This window comes from Entelurus aequoreus, linkage group LG09 (assembly GCF_033978785.1).
Source record: "Entelurus aequoreus isolate RoL-2023_Sb linkage group LG09, RoL_Eaeq_v1.1, whole genome shotgun sequence".
Taxonomy (NCBI): Eukaryota; Metazoa; Chordata; class Actinopteri; order Syngnathiformes; family Syngnathidae; genus Entelurus; species Entelurus aequoreus.
Window position 1 is genome coordinate 67,589,963 of NC_084739.1, and position 17,626 is coordinate 67,607,588.

The window sequence follows — 17,626 nt, forward strand, 5'->3', positions numbered from 1 at the left end:
TATTTTATTTTATTTTATTTTATTTCATTTTTATGTTATGTTATTTTTATGTTATGTTATTTTTATTTTTATTTTTATTTTTATTTTTATTTTTATTTTTATTTTTATTTTTATTTTTATTTTATTTTTATTTTATTTTTATTTTATTCCTGATGAGAGTGCGGAAATACGACCACACCACACCGGTTCTCAAATCCCTTCACTGGCTTCCTGTTCCACTCAGGGTTGAATACAAAGTCTCCCTACTAACCCACCAGAGCCTCCATGGAAATGCCCCCCTCTACCTCAAAGAACTGCTCACCCCCAAATCCTCCACACGACACCTCCGCTCCGGACAGACTAACCTACTCCAAACTCTGAGGACAAAGCTCCGCCGCTCCCAGTCTGTGGAACGCTCTCCCTGACCACCTGAGGGCACCACGGACTGTGGATTTTTTTTTAAAGGCTTAAAAACCCTTCTTTTTTTTAAAAAAGCCTTTTTTTTAGATATATGCATGCTAGTTCTAGTTTTTATCTTTATTTATTTTTATTATCTTTTTTATTTTAATTTAATTTTTAAAAAAATTATTTTGTATTTATTTTTTATTTCATTTTTATTTTATTTTTATTTTTATTTTTATTTTTATTTTTATTTTTATTTTTATTTTTATTTTTATTTTTTTATTTTTATTTTATTTTATTTCTTTTTATTTTATTTTATTTTATTTTATTTTATTTTATTTTATTTTATTTTATTTTATTTTATTTTATTTTAATTTTAATTTTAATTTTAATTTTAATTTTAATTTTAATTTTAATTTTAATTTTATTTGTATTTGTATTTGTATTGTATTTTTATTTTTATTTTTATTTTTATTTTTATTTTTATTTTTATTTTTATTTTATTTTTATTTTATTTTTATTTTTATTTTTATTTTTATTTTTATTTTTATTTTTATTTTTATTTTTATTTTTATTTTTATTTTTATTTTTATTTTTATTTTTATTTTATTTTTATTTTTATTTTTATTTTTATTTTTATGTTTATTTTATTTTTATTTTATTTTTATTTTTATTTTTATTTTTATTTTTATTTTTATTTTTATTTTTCATTTTAATACACTGTAGCACTTTGAGGTTGTTTGCTCAATGTAAAGTGCTTTTTACAAATAAAATATATTATTAGTATTATTATTATGTCGTATTCCATTTTCTAAATACTGAAAAAACTCCTCTTAAGAGGCGACTAACATCACACGTTATGGGGAAACGATCTATTTTGCCTATAAAGTAGTACAAAAAAACATCCCAAATGCAATGGATCATGACACAGGGAAGGTTGTTTGGATTGTGTCATATAAGTAAATGCTGTGCTGTGTGTCCTTGCGAGTACAATTAATGGTTGAGTAACTTTCGTTGGCTACCAGATGGCAACAAAATAGCAGCTATTAGACATTGGCGTATATGTATACGATATAAATACGCCGCTACCGGCTACCGGTGGGTAGGATCAAAGTTGTCTTCTCGCAGGCCAAATCGAAGATGGCGCGGGCCGTAGTATGGACACCCCTGCCCTAAAGCCTTGGAAAACATTGCAAAAAAAACTTTTGAACGCTAAGCAAACCTACTGCTGTATCTTTTTTTCATTTTTGGTTTGGACTAAAGTACCAAACTGTAAATGACTTCTCCATTAAAATCCAAATTCTTCGGGGCATAACGTGCTCCCACTGTGTCAGTACACTCTGACAGCAGAGGCGTGCTTGCACATTCAGTAGCTGCAAGGGCAACATGGCTTCAGTAGCAGACATCAGTCACGTTTAGGACCAAACACAGCGTTGCCAGACGTTTCCCTCTTTGATACATTCTCTATTTGCATCAACAATTAGGGGCCCGCACGCAGATCGCTGCGCCCTGAGGTTTTTTTGGGGGGAAACAGATGGTTGGACTTAATGCACTTCAAAACGAGCGCACTTGGATGGGTTTGTGGACACGCGGCGTTCACACATATGGTGACAATCTGCAAGGATGGGTTTTGAAAGTGTGCACGCTGTTTATTACAGTGGGGAGGAGGTCCACAAACTATACACACAAACAGCCCATCTCGGAAAATGTCATTCACAGAAAAGCAGCTGATTTCAGCGACATTCCCATTCTTAGAAGTGTTCAATTGCATTGATACCTTTATTTTAGGGTTGTGCGGTATACTAGTATAGTATCGTGGTACCAATTAATAAAAAACGGTACTATACTCTGTTTGAAAAGTACCGCTTCTCAGTTTTATTTATTTATTTTAACGGGCATGAAGGTGCCTCATCATGTGGTGACATTGCTGGTTTTACGAGCAGAGGAGCATGTTGGGCAGGGCACACACACTGAGTACTTACAAGCAGACACTGTGTGTAGACGGAAAAGGGAGAATGGACGCATTTTGGTGTAAAAAAGTAAAGATAAAGGTGAAGTTATAACACTGAAACACCCTCAGGAAGAGCTGCTTTAAGACATGGCTAGTTGGCTAGCGGCTAACAGTGTTTTAGCTACTTCTAAATCACTAATCCTGGCCTCCATGGCGACAAATAAAGTATGTTTCTTACAAGTAGCATTATCACTGCAGGACGAGGAATAGCTAAACATGATTCACTACACACCGTAGGAGCATACGATAGCTCATCGGCGTCACAATGTAAACAAACGCCATGGGTGGATCTACACCTGACCTCCACTGTAATGATACCAAGTACAAGAGCGTTCGCCGTATCTAGTCGATACTACTATGATTACATCTATATTTTTTATCATCACACAATCTTTTTTCCTTTATTTTAAATTCATATTATGTTTATAAAGTAATGATACCAAGATTGAGTGTATTTAGTCAATACTACTATGATTACATCGATATTTTTTCCTTTTTAAAAAATTCATATTATGTTTATAAAGTCAGTAAATACGTCCCTGGCCACATGAGGACTTTGAATATGACCAATGTATGATCCTGTAACTACTTGGTATCGGATCGACACCTAAATGTGTGGTATCATCCAAAACTAATGTCAAGTATCAAAGAAGAGAAGAATAAGTGATTATTACATTTGAACAGAAGTGTAGATAGAACATGTTAAAAGAGAAAATAAGCAGATATTAACAGTAAATGAACAAGCAGATTACTAATATTTTTTTACAGTTTGTCCCTCATAATGTAGACAAAATATAGGTGTATAAATGACACAATATGTTACTGCAGACTAATTAGGAGTCTTTGTTTGTTTACTTACTACTAAAAGACAAGTTGTCTATTTTATTTAAGGACTAAATGACAATAATAAACATATGTTTCATGTACACTAAGATTTTTTGTTCAAATAAAGACAATAATTACATATTTTGTGGTCCCCCTTTATTTAGAAAAGTATCAAAATATATTTTGGTACCGGTACCAGAATATTGGTATGGGGACAACCCTAGTGTATGTTGATAGTGTGTCGGTATTTAAGGAGCGCTAACAAAGATGTGTCCAGTGGCGAGCGTCAACAAGGATGAGTGGAGGGCCGAGTGTCCCCGCAAGGAAACGACAGTCCAGCAGTTGAGGAAGGACCAAAGACAAAGGGTCGCTTCTTTCCTCCCCTAAAACCGGATAAGCATTTCCAGTTGCTTAGCTCATTGATAATGAGATTATTTCTTGTCTTCCTCCACTTCCCCTAAAGGGGACTTCCCTAACCTCCAGCTTCCATCCCAGGGGACTGTCTCACAGTCTGTGCCTTCTGCTTAGTGGCCCTAGGGGAGGTGAGACCCCCCCCCCCCCTGTTGCCTCAGCGGGAGACGGATGATGCAATTGATCCTAACTCTCAGGTTAATTAATCCTATTGTATCCAATATGGATTCATTGACTTTTGATTCAATTGAATAGACTGCAAAGACAAGATGTTTCATGTTCACACTGGTAAACTTTGTTTTTTTTTTCTCAAATATTGGCTCATTTGGAATTCGATGCCTGCAACGTGTTTCAAAAAAGCTGGCACAAGTGGCAAAAAAGAGTGAGGAAGTCGAGGAATGCTCGTCAAAGACTTATTTGGAACAACCCACAGGTGAGCAGGCTAATTGGGAACAGGTGGGTGCCATGATTGGGTATAAAAGCAGCTTCCGTGAAATGCTCAGTCGTTCACAAACAAGGACGGGGGCGAGGGTCACCACTTTGTCAACAAATGCCTGAGCAAATTGTTGAAGAACAACATTTCTCAACCAGGATTTTAGGGATTTCACCATCTACGCTCCGTAATATCATCAAAAGGTTCAGGGAATGTAGAGAAATCACTGCTTGTAAGCCATGATATTACACACCTTCGATCCCTAAGGCGGTATTGCATCAAAAAGCCACATCAGTGTGTAAAGGATATCACCACATGGGCTCAGGAACGCTTCAGAAAACCACTGTCAGTAACTACAGTTGGTCGCTACATCTGTAAGTGCAAGTTAAAACTCTACTATGCAAAGCCGAAGCTATTTATCAACAACACCCAGAAACGCCGCCGGCTTCGCTGAGCCCGAGCTCATCTAAGATGGACTGATGCAAAGTGGAAAAGTGTTCTGTGGTCTGACGAGTCCACATTTCAAATTGTTTTTGGAAACTGTGGACATTGTGTCCTCCAGACCCCCGGACTGTTCTAGGGTGAAAGTGTAAAAGGCAGCATGTGTGATGGTATGGGGGTGTATTAGTGGCCAAGACATGGGTAACTTACCCATCTGTGAAGGCACCATTAATGCTGAAAGGTACATACAGCTTTTGGAGCAACATATGTTGCCATCCAAGCAACGTTATCATGGACGCCCCTGCTTATTTCAGCAAGACAATGCCAAGCCAGGTGTTACAACAGCGTGGCTTCGTAGTAAAAGAGTAGTACTAGACTGGCCTGCCTGTAGTCCAGACATTGAAAATTTTAGCCTTCACACATTTTCAATGTCTGGACTACAGGCAGGCCGCCTGTAGTCCAGACATTGAAAATGTGTGAAGGCTAAAATATGAGAAGGGAGACTGTTGAACAACTTAAGCTGCACATCAAGCAAGAGTGGGTAAGAATTCCACTTCAAAAATGTGTCTCCTCAGTTCCCAAACCTTTACTGAGTGTTGTTAAAAGGAAAGGCCATGTAACACACTGGTAAAAAAATGCCCCTATGACTACTTTTTTGCAATGTGTTGCTGCAGTTAAAAAAAATGAAGTTTCTTAGTTCGAACATGAAATATCTTGTCTTTGCAGTCTATTCAATTGAATATAAGTTGAAAAAGATTTGAAAATGATTGTATTCTCTTTTTATTTACGAATTACACAACGTGCCAACTTGACTGGTTTTGGGTTTTGTACCTTCATACTACATTCCATCAGCATTTTAGCTCAACTTCAGCATTGGAGAATTCACACGCAGTTCCTTTGGGAATTGCCTCATCTAGTTATGAAAAAAAAACTGCGATTTATAGTCCGAAAAATACAGTACATACTATGAATATATTGTGAGTGAAATCTTTTTTAGTCCTTTGGAGTAGACCTGGACCGATATTTGGCATTTTGACGTAAATGTACGACATAACTACATCAGCAGATACAAAATACACACATATGATACCAGTATTTAGTATCACCAAAAATAACAATGAGTAGATGGAATTACCCATTGTTCAAGCACCAACCTGTTGCCGATCCATGAGAAAAGTTCCCTTTTTTCATCCATTTAGGAATAAATGTCAAACTTTGCGATTTTTTGCAGGGAAATCCTGTTTTTGTCCTTCTTTCTTAAGTTAAAGTACCAATGATTGTCACACACACACTCTCGTATTTCCGACCTTCTTGAGACTTCCGAAAAATGCCTACCTCTTGAGGACCACCCTTTCTAGATACATAAAGATTTGCAATCACAACATTAATAATATATACCGTATTTTTCGGACTATAAGTCGCTCCGGAGTATAAGTCGCACCGGCCGGAAATGCATAATAAAGAAGGAAAAAAGCATATATAAGTCGCATTTTTGGGGGAAATGTATTTGATAAAAGCCAACACCAAGAATAGACATTTGAAAGGCAATTTCAAATAAATAAAGAATAGTGAACAACAGGCTGAATAAGTGTACGTTATATGAGGCATAAATAACCAACTGGTATGTTAACGTAACATATTATGGTAAGAGTCATTCAAATAACTATAACATATAGAACATGCTATACGTTTACCAAACAATCTGTCACTCCTAATCGCTAAATCCCATGAAATCTTATACGTCTAGTCTCTTACGTGAATGAGATCAATAATATTATTTGATATTTTACGCTAATGCAGGGGTCACCAACGTGGTGCCCGCGGGCACCAGGTAACCCGTAAGGACCAGATGAGTCGCCCGCTGGCCTGTTCTAAAAATAGCTCATATAGCAGCACTTACCAGTGAGCTGCCTCTATTTTTTAAATTTGATTTATTTACTAGCAAGCTGGTCTCGCTTTGCCCGACATTTTAATTCTAAGAGAGACAAAACTCAAATAGAATTTGAAAATCCAAGGAAATATTTTAAAGAATTGGTCTTCACTTGGGGGAATAATTTCATTAATTTTTTTACTTCGCTTCTTATAACTTTCAGAAAGACAATTTTAGAGAAAAAATACAACCTTAAAAATTATTTTAGGATTTTTAAACACATATACCTTTTTACCTTTTAAATTCCTTCCTCTTCTTTCCTGACAATTTAAATCAATGTTCAAGTACATTTTTTTTTTTATTGTAAAGAATAGTAAATACATTTTAATTTCATTCCTCACTTTAGCTTCTGTTTTTTCGACGAAGAATATTTGTGAAATATTTCTTCAAACTTATTATGATTAAAATTCAAAAAAATTATCCTGGCAAATCTAGAAAATCTGTAGAATCAAATTTAAATCTTATTTCAAAGTCTTTTGAATTTATTTTAAAATTTATGTTCTGGAAAATCTAGAAGAAATAATGACTTGTCTTTGTTAGAAATATAGCTTGGTCCAATTTGTTATATATTCTAACAAAGTGTAGATTGGATTTTAACCTATTTAAAACATGTCATCAAAATACTAAAATTAATTTTAATCAGGAAAAATGACTAATGATGTTCCATACATTTTTTTTTTTTTTTTTTCAAAAACATTCGAATTAGCTAGTTTTTCTCTTCTTTTTTTTCGGTTGAATTTTGAATTTTAAAGAGTCGAAATTGAAGATAAACTATGTTTCAAAATGTAATTGTCATTTTTTTCGTGTTTTCTCCTCTTTTAAACCGTTCAATTAAGTGTAAATACCATTAATTATTAATAATAACATAGAGTTAAAGGTACATTGAGCAAATTGGCTATTTCTGGCAATTTATTTAAGTGTGTATCAAACTGGTAGCCCTTCGCATTAATCAGTACCCAAGAAGTAGCTCTTGGTTCAAAAAGGTCGGTGACCCCTGCGCTAATGTGTTAATCATTTCGCACATAAGTCGCTCCTGAGTATAAGTCGCACCCCCGGCCAAACTATGAAAAAAACTGTGACTTATAGTCCGAAAAATACGGTATATACTCTGATGATTAACTTGTGTGTAAGGCTGCAGCTAACGATTATTTTTCTATCGATTAATCTATAGATTTTTTTCGATTAATCGGTTAATCTATAGATTATTTTTTCGATTCATCTATAGATTATTTTTCCTTTTACTGATTATTTTTTTATTCAAAATGAAGATGAAAAAATAAATGTAGGCCCGTTTTTTCAAAAGGCATGGCTTTTATTTACAAAAAAAAAAAGAAGTATGGCCACTCAGTCAACATTGACAACAACATGACTAAATATTCTGTAACAATGTAAAGATTTAAAACTTTTAACCTTTAACAAAATTAAAAGTAGCTTATTTGCTTTTTAATGTGCAAATATAAAAGTCAACATCCAGTGCAAATCTTAATATTCTGCAATAGTATAAGCATTTCAAAAGTAAAAGTATTGCTTATTTTGCTTTAAAATGTGCAAAAATAAAGATAAACATCCAATACAAAAAAGTGCAAAATGAAATATTCTGTAACAACAGTGTAAACATTTCAACAAAAGTGAAAGTATTGCTTATTTGCTAAAATGTGCAAAAATAAAGATAAACATCCAATACAAAAAAGTGACAATCTAAATATTCTGGAGCACTGTAAACATTAAGTATTGCTTTTAAAATGTGCAAAATAAACATCCAGTCCAACACAGTACACAATAACCAATTCTACTCATTCCAGTGAGTGACTAACAGTTGTAATGAAGAAAGGTTAGCATGTCTACATGCTCTGGTTCTTTTCACGTTTACAATATTCCCAGCAGCTGAAAATAGGCGCTCAAAAGGGGTCGATGTGGCTGGAACTGAGAGCTAATTAGCCTTCACCTCAAGCCAGGACTGTGAGTGAGCTGAGCTGCAGTTTAAGTTTCTAGAAGGTCAACGGGCTCATAGTGATGTTACTAGTAGTTGACTGGGAGGTGTTTATTATCATTTGGAGAGTCCGCTGCCTGATGCTCACCTGCTAAACACCTATCTGCTCCACGCTGAAGCGCTGACTCCATGCGCTCTGAATACGCACTGCTGATTGGCTGGTAACGCTCTGAATACGCACTGCTGATTGGCTGATAATGCTTTGTGTGTACCAATCAGATGGTTGTGTGGGTGGGACAATGCTGCGTGCTGAGACAGAGGCAGATGGAGCGAAGCAGCTTGTTAAGACTTTAGCAGCTAAAGTTAGCTTTAGCTTAGAAACTCGTTCGGTACACCCCCGTATACCGAACCGAAAGCCCCGTACCGAAACGGTTCAATACAAAACACGTACCGTTACACCCCTAGCAGATACAAATGACACATTCATGTTTTGTGTAATGATGACAACGTATGCGCTCGCGCGGACGATTAACTAGTTGATGGTTTTCTTTTCAAATGTTCGTTCGTAGCCGTTGTGCTGCTATGATAGGCCATTTCCGCTCGACACAGTGTGCATACAACAACGTTATTAGGCCGTTTATTGAAATACTCCCACACTTTTGACCACTTTTGGCATGCTTTTCCCCCCTCGCTCGCATCGTCTGCTTTGCGCTTCGCCATGACGGTAGTGTGACGTAAATATGCGACGCGTCGACGCACAAAAATGCCGTCGACGTATTTATGTCACCGATGACGTCGACTACGTTGACGCGTCGTTTCAGCCTTACTTGTGTGATGACTGTATTATGGTGATAGTATATATTTATACCATGAATTGATTAACGTAAACAAGTTGAAAAACTTATTGGGGTGTTACCATTTAGTGGTCAATTGTACGGAATATGTACTGTACTGTGCAATCTACTAATACAAGTTTCAATCAATCAATCAATCAGAAAGCATAAGAACAAGTATATACATTTGATTATTTACAATCCGGGGGAGGTGGGATGTGGTGGGGCCGCAGGTTGCACACCCCTGATTTAAAACATGTCAGCATTTGCAAATGTAAACAACAAAGTAAACCAGGTTATTTGTGTGTTTAGCAATAGGATTTAGGACGGATTGCAATCTAACCTGATGATGATGAGAAACTCAAATAAAGTCAATAGCGTGAAGTTTGTTAAGAGTTCAACTTACATAGTGTTTGGATGGGTTCCTTCTCTTCTGCACATCCACGACATTGACGTCCAGGACCGTCCTGAGCTGCATGTCGCCAGAACTTTCAATGTTTCACCACTAAACACAAGAAAAAGCTGAGACGAAAACAAAGCTCCAGAGCAACGTTGCACAACTTGGGGTCAACTCCGTGCATCTTAGAGAAGACGTGGTCTCTGGCGGTCTTGGCGTCGCCTTGCGAGGAACATGACGGCGCAGTAAAAGTGGTGTTTAAAGCTGTTCTCCTCCCCAAAAGTAGGGGCCGGCCCCTGCAAGAGGACACAAAGTGAGTGTGCAGGGCGGTCCCAAATGCACGCAATCAGCCTTTACTACATTTTTCTGCAGGAAAACTCATCTACACCACATCTTTTTAGCAAAGCATTTTTTTTTAATTTTTTTTAATTATTCCAAGATGTATCCATCCATCTATTTTCTACCGCTTGTCCCTTTCGGGTCGTATTTAATCGACTCCAAATGTGAGGTAAAATGATCCGACCTGCCACAGAGGGGCGCCACAACACAATGTACATTTTTAAAGCTGGAGAGTATTTTCCTTGTTTATAGTCGCTTTTAAAGACGGTTACTTACATTTATTAGTAGACTAATTATCATGTATTATTAGCAGCTAGCTAGCTAGGCGTGTGATGACGAGTGAAGACAGTGGTAGTAAATACTACAGTAATAGGGTAGTTACAACCCAATAGTTTGACTTTTTATACGTTTTACGAGTACTTCAGTGGTAATTTTCAGTTGCAATATTAATATTGTCACCCATTTTTATCGACTTGCCTCTTTCTGATGTTAAGTTCCTGTTATACGGTATATGCCTTGAGCTCTTATTTTGAAGGCGCTAAGAGCGGAAGTGGTGACACGTTGCGGTGGAGCGGAGTTTTGAAAACAAACGAAATAAAGTGGTAAAACTACAGCCTCCGTGTTTGTTATTTTGTAGTTTTATACATATATAAACCCTCGGTTACAATATGAATAACATTTACAGGCTAAAAGGCTCTTAGCACACAGTTGGTTACTTAAAACCGGGCTGAAGACAATGAATAGCAACTACTTCCGGCATATTATTTGTGTATTCTCTCTAACCACAACTTTTTTTTTTTTATGTGTGCTTAAATGTAGTTAAATGTAGCTAAAATTTAACTAGACTTACAATAGACATTTAATTTCCTTCCAGAAAGTTCATTTTGGGGTTCTGCTGAAAGGCGGAAAGGGGGGCTATACAGGAAGTCGATACAGCTAATCCGCTGTCAAGTGTACGTGTGTTAACAGCATCATGGCGGAAGTGTTCCGGTTAAAAAATATATATAAACAGGTTTAGGCATTTAGGGTGAGTGGTTGTGATTTGTTTAGCATCACAATATAGCGTGGGATAGGGAATATATACGCCGTAGAGAATGTGACGCATAAATACTTGGCTGAAGATGCATAACCTGCTATTCTGCGTGTTTTTATTGTGAAGGTTTTTGACGGAAAAAGCCGACTGAAGATGCCATCTTTGCAAATTTTTCACATTTATTTGTATTTATTTATAGTATTATTTTGTTTATAATGTTTGTGTTGCTTTCATATGCACATTCAGCTTTCAACTTGAGGTACATATATACATTTTGAATGTGTGTGTTTAAAAAAAAAATAATAATAATTTGGTTAAAGGATTTTAGTATAAGTAGTTTTTGAAAATGTTGAGCACATTTAAAATTACCGCGATAAATAGTACAATAAAAGGGTAGTTAGAAAACAATATTTTGACTTTTTAAACGTTTTACGAGTATTTCAGTGGTGATTTTCAGTTTTAATATTAATATTAATAACATTTACAGGCTAAAAGGCTCTTAGCACACAATTGTTTTCTTAAAACCAGACTGAAGACACTGAATAGCAACTACTTCCGTTATATTATTTGTGCATTCTCTCTAAGCACAACTTTTTTGGGGGGGGGGATATGTGCTAAATGTAGCCAGTAATGTAGTTAAATGTAGTTAAATGTCGCCAACATTTAACTCGACTTACAAGAGATATTTCATTTCCTTCTTGTAGCTTTGGGGGTTCTACAGGAAGTCGATACGGCTAATCAGCTGTCAAGTGTACGTGTGTTAACAGCATCATAGCGGAAGTGTTCCGGTTAAAAATATGTATAAACACGGTTTAGGCATTCAGGGCGAGTGGTTGTGATTTGTTTAGCATCACAATATAGCGTGAGATAGGGAATATATACGCCGTAGAGAATGTGACGCATAAATACTTGGCTGAAGATGCATAACCTGCAATTCCGCGTGCTTTTATTGTGAAGGTTTTTGACGGAAAAAGCCGACTGAAGATGCCATCTTTGCACATTTTTCACATTTATTTGTATTTATTTATAGTATTATTTTGTTTATAATGTTTGTGTTGCTTTCATATGCACATTCAGCTTTCAACTTGAGGTACGTATATACATTTTGAATGTGTGTGTTTTTAAAAAAAATAATAATAATTTGGTTAAAGGATTTTAGTATAAGTAGTTTTTGAAAATGTTGAGCACATTTAAAATTACCGCGATAAATAGTACAATAAAAGGGTAGTTAGAAAACAATATTTTGACTTTTTAAACGTTTTACGAGTATTTCAGTGGTGATTTTCAGTTTTAATATTAATATTAATAACATTTACAGGCTAAAAGGCTCTTAGCACACAATTGTTTTCTTAAAACCAGACTGAAGACACTGAATAGCAACTACTTCCGTTATATTATTTGTGTAGTCTCTCTAAGCACAACTTTTTTTGGGGGGGATATGTGCTAAATGTAGCCAGTAATGTAGTTAAATGTAGTTAAATGTCGCCAACATCTAACTCGACTTACAAGAGATATTTCATTTCCTTCTTGTAGCTTTGGGGGTTCTACAGGAAGTCGATACGGCTAATCAGCTGTCAAGTGTACGTGTGTTAACAGCATCATAGCGGAAGTGTTCCGGTTAAAAATATGTATAAACACGGTTTAGGCATTCAGGGTGAGTGGTTGTGATTTGTTTAGCATCACGATATAGCGTGGGATATGGAATATATACGCCGTAGAGAATGTGACGCATAAATACTTGGCTGAGGATGCATAACCTGCTATTCTGCGTGCTTTTATTGTGAAGGTTTTTGACGGAAAAAGTCGACTGAAGATGCCATCTTTGCAAATTTTCACATTTATTTGTATTTATTTATAGTATTATTTTGTTTATAATGTTTGTGTTGCTTTCATATGCACATTCAGCTTTCAACTTGAGGTACATATATACATATAGAATGTGTGTGTTTAAAAAAAAAAAAATAATACTTTGGTTAAAGGATTTTAGTATAAGTAGTTTTTGAAAATGTTGAGCACATTTAAAATTACCGCGATAAATAGTACAATAAAAGGGTAGTTAGAAAACAATATTTTGACTTTTTAAACGTTTTACGAGTATTTCAGTGGTGATTTTCAGTTTTAATATTAATATTAATAACATTTACAGGCTAAAAGGCTCTTAGCACACAATTGTTTTCTTAAAACCAGGCTGAAGACACTGAATAGCAACTACTTCCGTTATATTATTTGTGTATTCTCTCTAAGCACAACTTTTTTGGGGGGGGATATGTGCTAAATGTAGCAAGTAATGTAGTTAAATGTAGTTAAATGTAGTTAAATGTCGCCAACATCTAACTCGAATTACAAGAGATATTTCATTTCCTTCTTGTAGCTTTGGGGGTTCTACAGGAAGTCGATACGGCTAATCAGCTGTCAAGTGTACGTGTGTTAACAGCATCATGGCGGAAGTGTTCCGGTTAAAAATATATATAAACACGGTTTAGGCATTCAGGGTGAGTGGTTGTGATTTGTTTAGCATCACAATATAGCGTGAGATAGGGAATATATACGCCGTGGAAAATGTGACGCATAAATGCTTGGCTGAAGATGCCTCGCCTGCAATTCCGCGTGCTTTTATTGTGAAGGTTTGTGGCGGAATAAGCCAAGTTGCCGCTCGCTGGCTAACTTAGAGTATGGTGGTCAGCTAACGGAGGGCGTCTTGGCGTTCCATAATGGCTGTGACGTTAAATTAAGGCGCGTCGCCACTTTGAAGCTTACACTCGTCACCGGAGCTGTCGTGTCCATTCCAATGTTTCAGACAGAACCAAGAGGAATACCATTTAATTTTTTTCTGCGGAACACATAACTCCCCACCCTGCGTCCGCCGCCCGAATGACGGAGCCTCGCTCGGAGATGCCAGCCGCGGCCGGTGGGAATTGGAAGTGAACATCACGGCGGCGTGAAATGACAACATTGTAGCCACTCCTGAGCGGAAATCAGCATAAGAAGGCCGGTGTGGCAACACCCCTCCCAGGTCCCCAGAAACAACAAAAAAAGATGTCTTTTTTTAATTTTCGCAAGATCTTCAAGCTCGGGCCCGACCGGAAGAAGAAGCAGTACGAGCACGTGCACAGAGACGTCAACCCCGAGGAGATCTGGGACATCATCGGGGAACTTGGAGATGGAGCCTTCGGGAAAGTCTACAAGGTATTATTGTCATGACACACACGTCATAGCACCATCATGGTAGACAACAGCATCTTATCAAGCTGGGAAGAGTGACAGCTGTCCTCCCAATTGACTCAACGTTAGAAGGCGGGAGCCTACCCCAGATTACATCATATAGTTCCCTCCCACATTTGTGTAAAGTTTACTAACATGGCAACATGTTTTGTATCGTTTTGGCCTCATTTCTGGTGCGCTGGAGCCTATCCCAGCTGACATTTCATAGGTCACCCATGTTTGTAAAGCATACTAACATATTTTATACTGCTTTGGCCTCATTTCTGGTGTGCTGGAGCCTATCCCAGCTGACATCTTATAGGTCACACATTTCTGTAAAGCTTACTAACATGGCAACATGTTTTGTATCGTTTTGGCCTAATTTCTGGTGCGCTGGAGCCTATCCTAGCTGACATTTTATAGGTCACACATTTCTGTAAAGCTTACTAACAAAGCAACATGTTTTATACTGTTTTGGCCTCATTTTGGGTGAGCTGGAGCCTATCCCTGCTGACATCTTATAGGTCACACATTTCTGTAAAGTTTACTAACATGGCAATTTGTTTTATACTGTTTTGGCCTCATTTTGGGTGTGCTGAAGCCTATCCCAGCTGACATCTTATAGGTCCCGCATTTCTGTAAAGCTTACTAACATGGCAACATGTTTTATACCGTTTTGGCCTAATTTCTGGTGCGCTGGAGCCTATCCCAGCTGGCATCTTATAGGTCACACATTTCTGTAAAGTTTACTAACATGGCAATTTGTTTTATACTGCTTTAGCCTCATTTTGGGTGTGCTGGAGCCTATCCCAGCTGACATCTTAGGTCAAACAATAATGTAAAGCTTTCTAACATGTTTTATACTGCTTTGGCCTCATTTCTGGTGCGCTGGAGCCTATCCCTGCTGACATTTTATAGGTCACGCATTTCTGTAAAGCTTACTAACATGTTTTATACTGCTTTGGCTTCATTTCTGGTGCGCTGAAGCCTATCCCAGCTGACATCTTATAGGTCCCGCATTTCTGTAAAGCTTACTAACATGGCAACATGTTTTATACCGTTTTGGCCTAATTTCTGGTGCGCTGGAGCCTATCCCAGCTGGCATCTTATAGGTCACACATTTCTGTAAAGCTTACTAACATGTTTTATACTGCTTTGGTCTCGTTTCTGGTGCGCTGGAGCCTATCCCAGCTGACATCTTATAGGTCCCGGCTTTCTGTAAAGTTTACTAACATGGCAACATGTTTTATACCGTTTTGGCCTAATTTCTGGTGCACTGGAGCCTATTCCAGCTGACATCTTATAGGTCCCGCATTTCTGTAAAGCTTACTAACATGTTTTATACTGCTTTGGCTTCATTTCTGGTGCGCTGAAGCCTATCCCAGCTGACATCTTATAGGTCCCGCATTTCTGTAAAGCTTACTAACATGGCAATTTGTTTTATACCGTTTTGGCCTAATTTCTGGTGCGCTGGAGCCTATCCCAGCTGGCATCTTATAGGTCACACATTTCTGTAAAGTTTACTAACATGGCAAGATGTTTTATACTGTTTTGGCCTCATTTTGGGTGAGCTGGAGCCTATCCCTGCTGACATCTTAGGTCAAACATTAATGTAAAGCTTTCTAACATGTTTTATACTGCTTTGGCCTCATTTCTGGTGCGCTGGAGCCTATCCCTGCTGACATTTTATAGGTCACGCATTTCTGTAAAGCTTACTAACATGTTTTATACTGCTTTGGCTTCATTTCTGGTGCGCTGAAGCCTATCCCAGCTGACATCTTATAGGTCCCGCATTTCTGTAAAGCTTACTAACATGGCAACATGTTTTATACCGTTTTGGCCTAATTTCTGGTGCGCTGGAGCCTATCCCAGCTGGCATCTTATAGGTCACACATTTCTGTAAAGCTTACTAACATGTTTTATACTGCTTTGGCCTCGTTTCTGGTGCGCTGGAGCCTATCCCAGCTGACATCTTATAGGTCCCGGCTTTCTGTAAAGTTTACTAACATGGCAACTTGTTTTATACTGTTTTGGCCTCATTTTGGGTGTGCTGGTGCCTATCCCAGCTGACATCTTATAGGTCACACATTTCTGTAAAGCTTGCTAACATGTTTTATAAAGCTTTGGCCTCATTTTGGGTGCGCTGGAGCCTATCCCAGCTGACATCTTATAGGTCACACATTTCTGTAAAGCTTACTAACATGTTTTATACTGCTTTGGCCTCATTTCTGGTGCGCTGGAGCCTATCCCAGCTGACATTTTATAGGTCCTGCATTTCTGTAAAGCTTACTAACATGTTTTATACCGCTTTGGCCTCATTTTGGGTGCCTGGAGCCTATCACAGCTGACATTTTATAGGTCACGCATTTCTGTAAAGCTTACTAACATGTTTTATACCGCTTTGGCCTCATTTTGGGTGCCTGGAGCCTATCCCAGCTGACATCTTATAGGTCCCGCAGTTCTGTAAAGTTTACTTACATGGCAATTTGTTTTATACTGCTTTGGCCTCATTTGGGTGTGCTCGAGCCTATCCCAGCTGACATCTTAAGTCACACATGTCTGTAAAGCTTACTAACATGTTTTATACTGCTTTGGCCTCATTTCTGGTGCGCTGGAGCCTATCCCAGCTGACATCTTATAGGTCACACGTGTCTGTAAAGCTTACTAACATGTGTTATACTGCTTTGGCCTCATTTTGGGTGTGCTGGAGCCTATCCCAGCTGACATTTTATAGATCACGCATTTCTGTAAAGCTTACTAACATGGCAACTTGATTTATACTGCTTTGGCCTCATTTTGGGTCATAGGTGCGCTGGAGCCCATCCCAGCTAGATATATATATATCCATATATCCATCCATCCATTTTCTACTGCTTGTCCCTTTCGGGGTCTTATATATATATATATATATATATATATATATATATATATATATATATATATATATATATATATATATATATATATATATATATATATATATCAAAAGTTTGACACAACTTGTCATTCAATGCGTTTTCTTTATTTTCAAACATGACACAAACCATCCTAAATATAAATAGTCATGAAAATAAAGAAAACGCATATATATGTATGTGTGTGTGTATATATATATATATAAAATCTTCTCATTCAATGTGTTTTCTTTAAAATAGCCACCCTTTGCTCTGATTACCGCTTTGCACACTCTTGGCATTCTCTCCATGAGCTTCAAGCACACCTGTGAAGTGAAAAACATCTCAGGTGACTACCTCTTGAAGCTCATGGAGAGAATGCCAAGAGTGTGCGAAAAAGTAATTAAATTGTTTTCTTTTTATATATATATATATATATATATATATATATATATATATATATATATATATATATATATATATATATATATATATATATATATATATATATATATATATATATATTATTATTATTATAATAAATAAATATGTATATATATATATATA

At 36.9% G+C, this 17,626-nt stretch overlaps 2 protein-coding genes across 5 annotated transcripts in view; one reads left to right on the forward strand and one right to left on the reverse strand.

Annotated features, from left to right (window-relative positions):
• The window catches only part of LOC133657640 (SH3 and PX domain-containing protein 2A-like), a 180,114-nt gene extending 170,252 nt beyond the window's left edge, over nucleotides 1-9,862 (reverse strand). For both annotated transcript variants that reach the window (XM_062059206.1, XM_062059205.1), the window contains exon 1: nucleotides 9,602-9,862. In XM_062059206.1, coding sequence (XP_061915190.1) covers nucleotides 9,602-9,673 — 72 coding nt within the window. In that variant the 5' untranslated portion in view covers nucleotides 9,674-9,862. The remainder of the gene's footprint in view (nucleotides 1-9,601) is intronic.
• Nucleotides 9,863-13,611: 3,749 nt separating this feature from the next.
• slka (STE20-like kinase a) overlaps nucleotides 13,612-17,626 on the forward strand; it is a 74,154-nt gene continuing 70,139 nt past the window's right edge. For 2 of the 3 annotated variants that reach the window (XM_062059207.1, XM_062059210.1), the window contains exon 1: nucleotides 13,613-14,150. In XM_062059207.1, the coding sequence (XP_061915191.1) occupies nucleotides 14,001-14,150 (150 nt within the window). In that variant the 5' untranslated portion in view covers nucleotides 13,613-14,000. Of the gene's footprint in view, nucleotides 14,151-17,626 lie in introns of all 3 variants that reach the window. The other variant, XM_062059208.1, reaches the window with a different exon arrangement.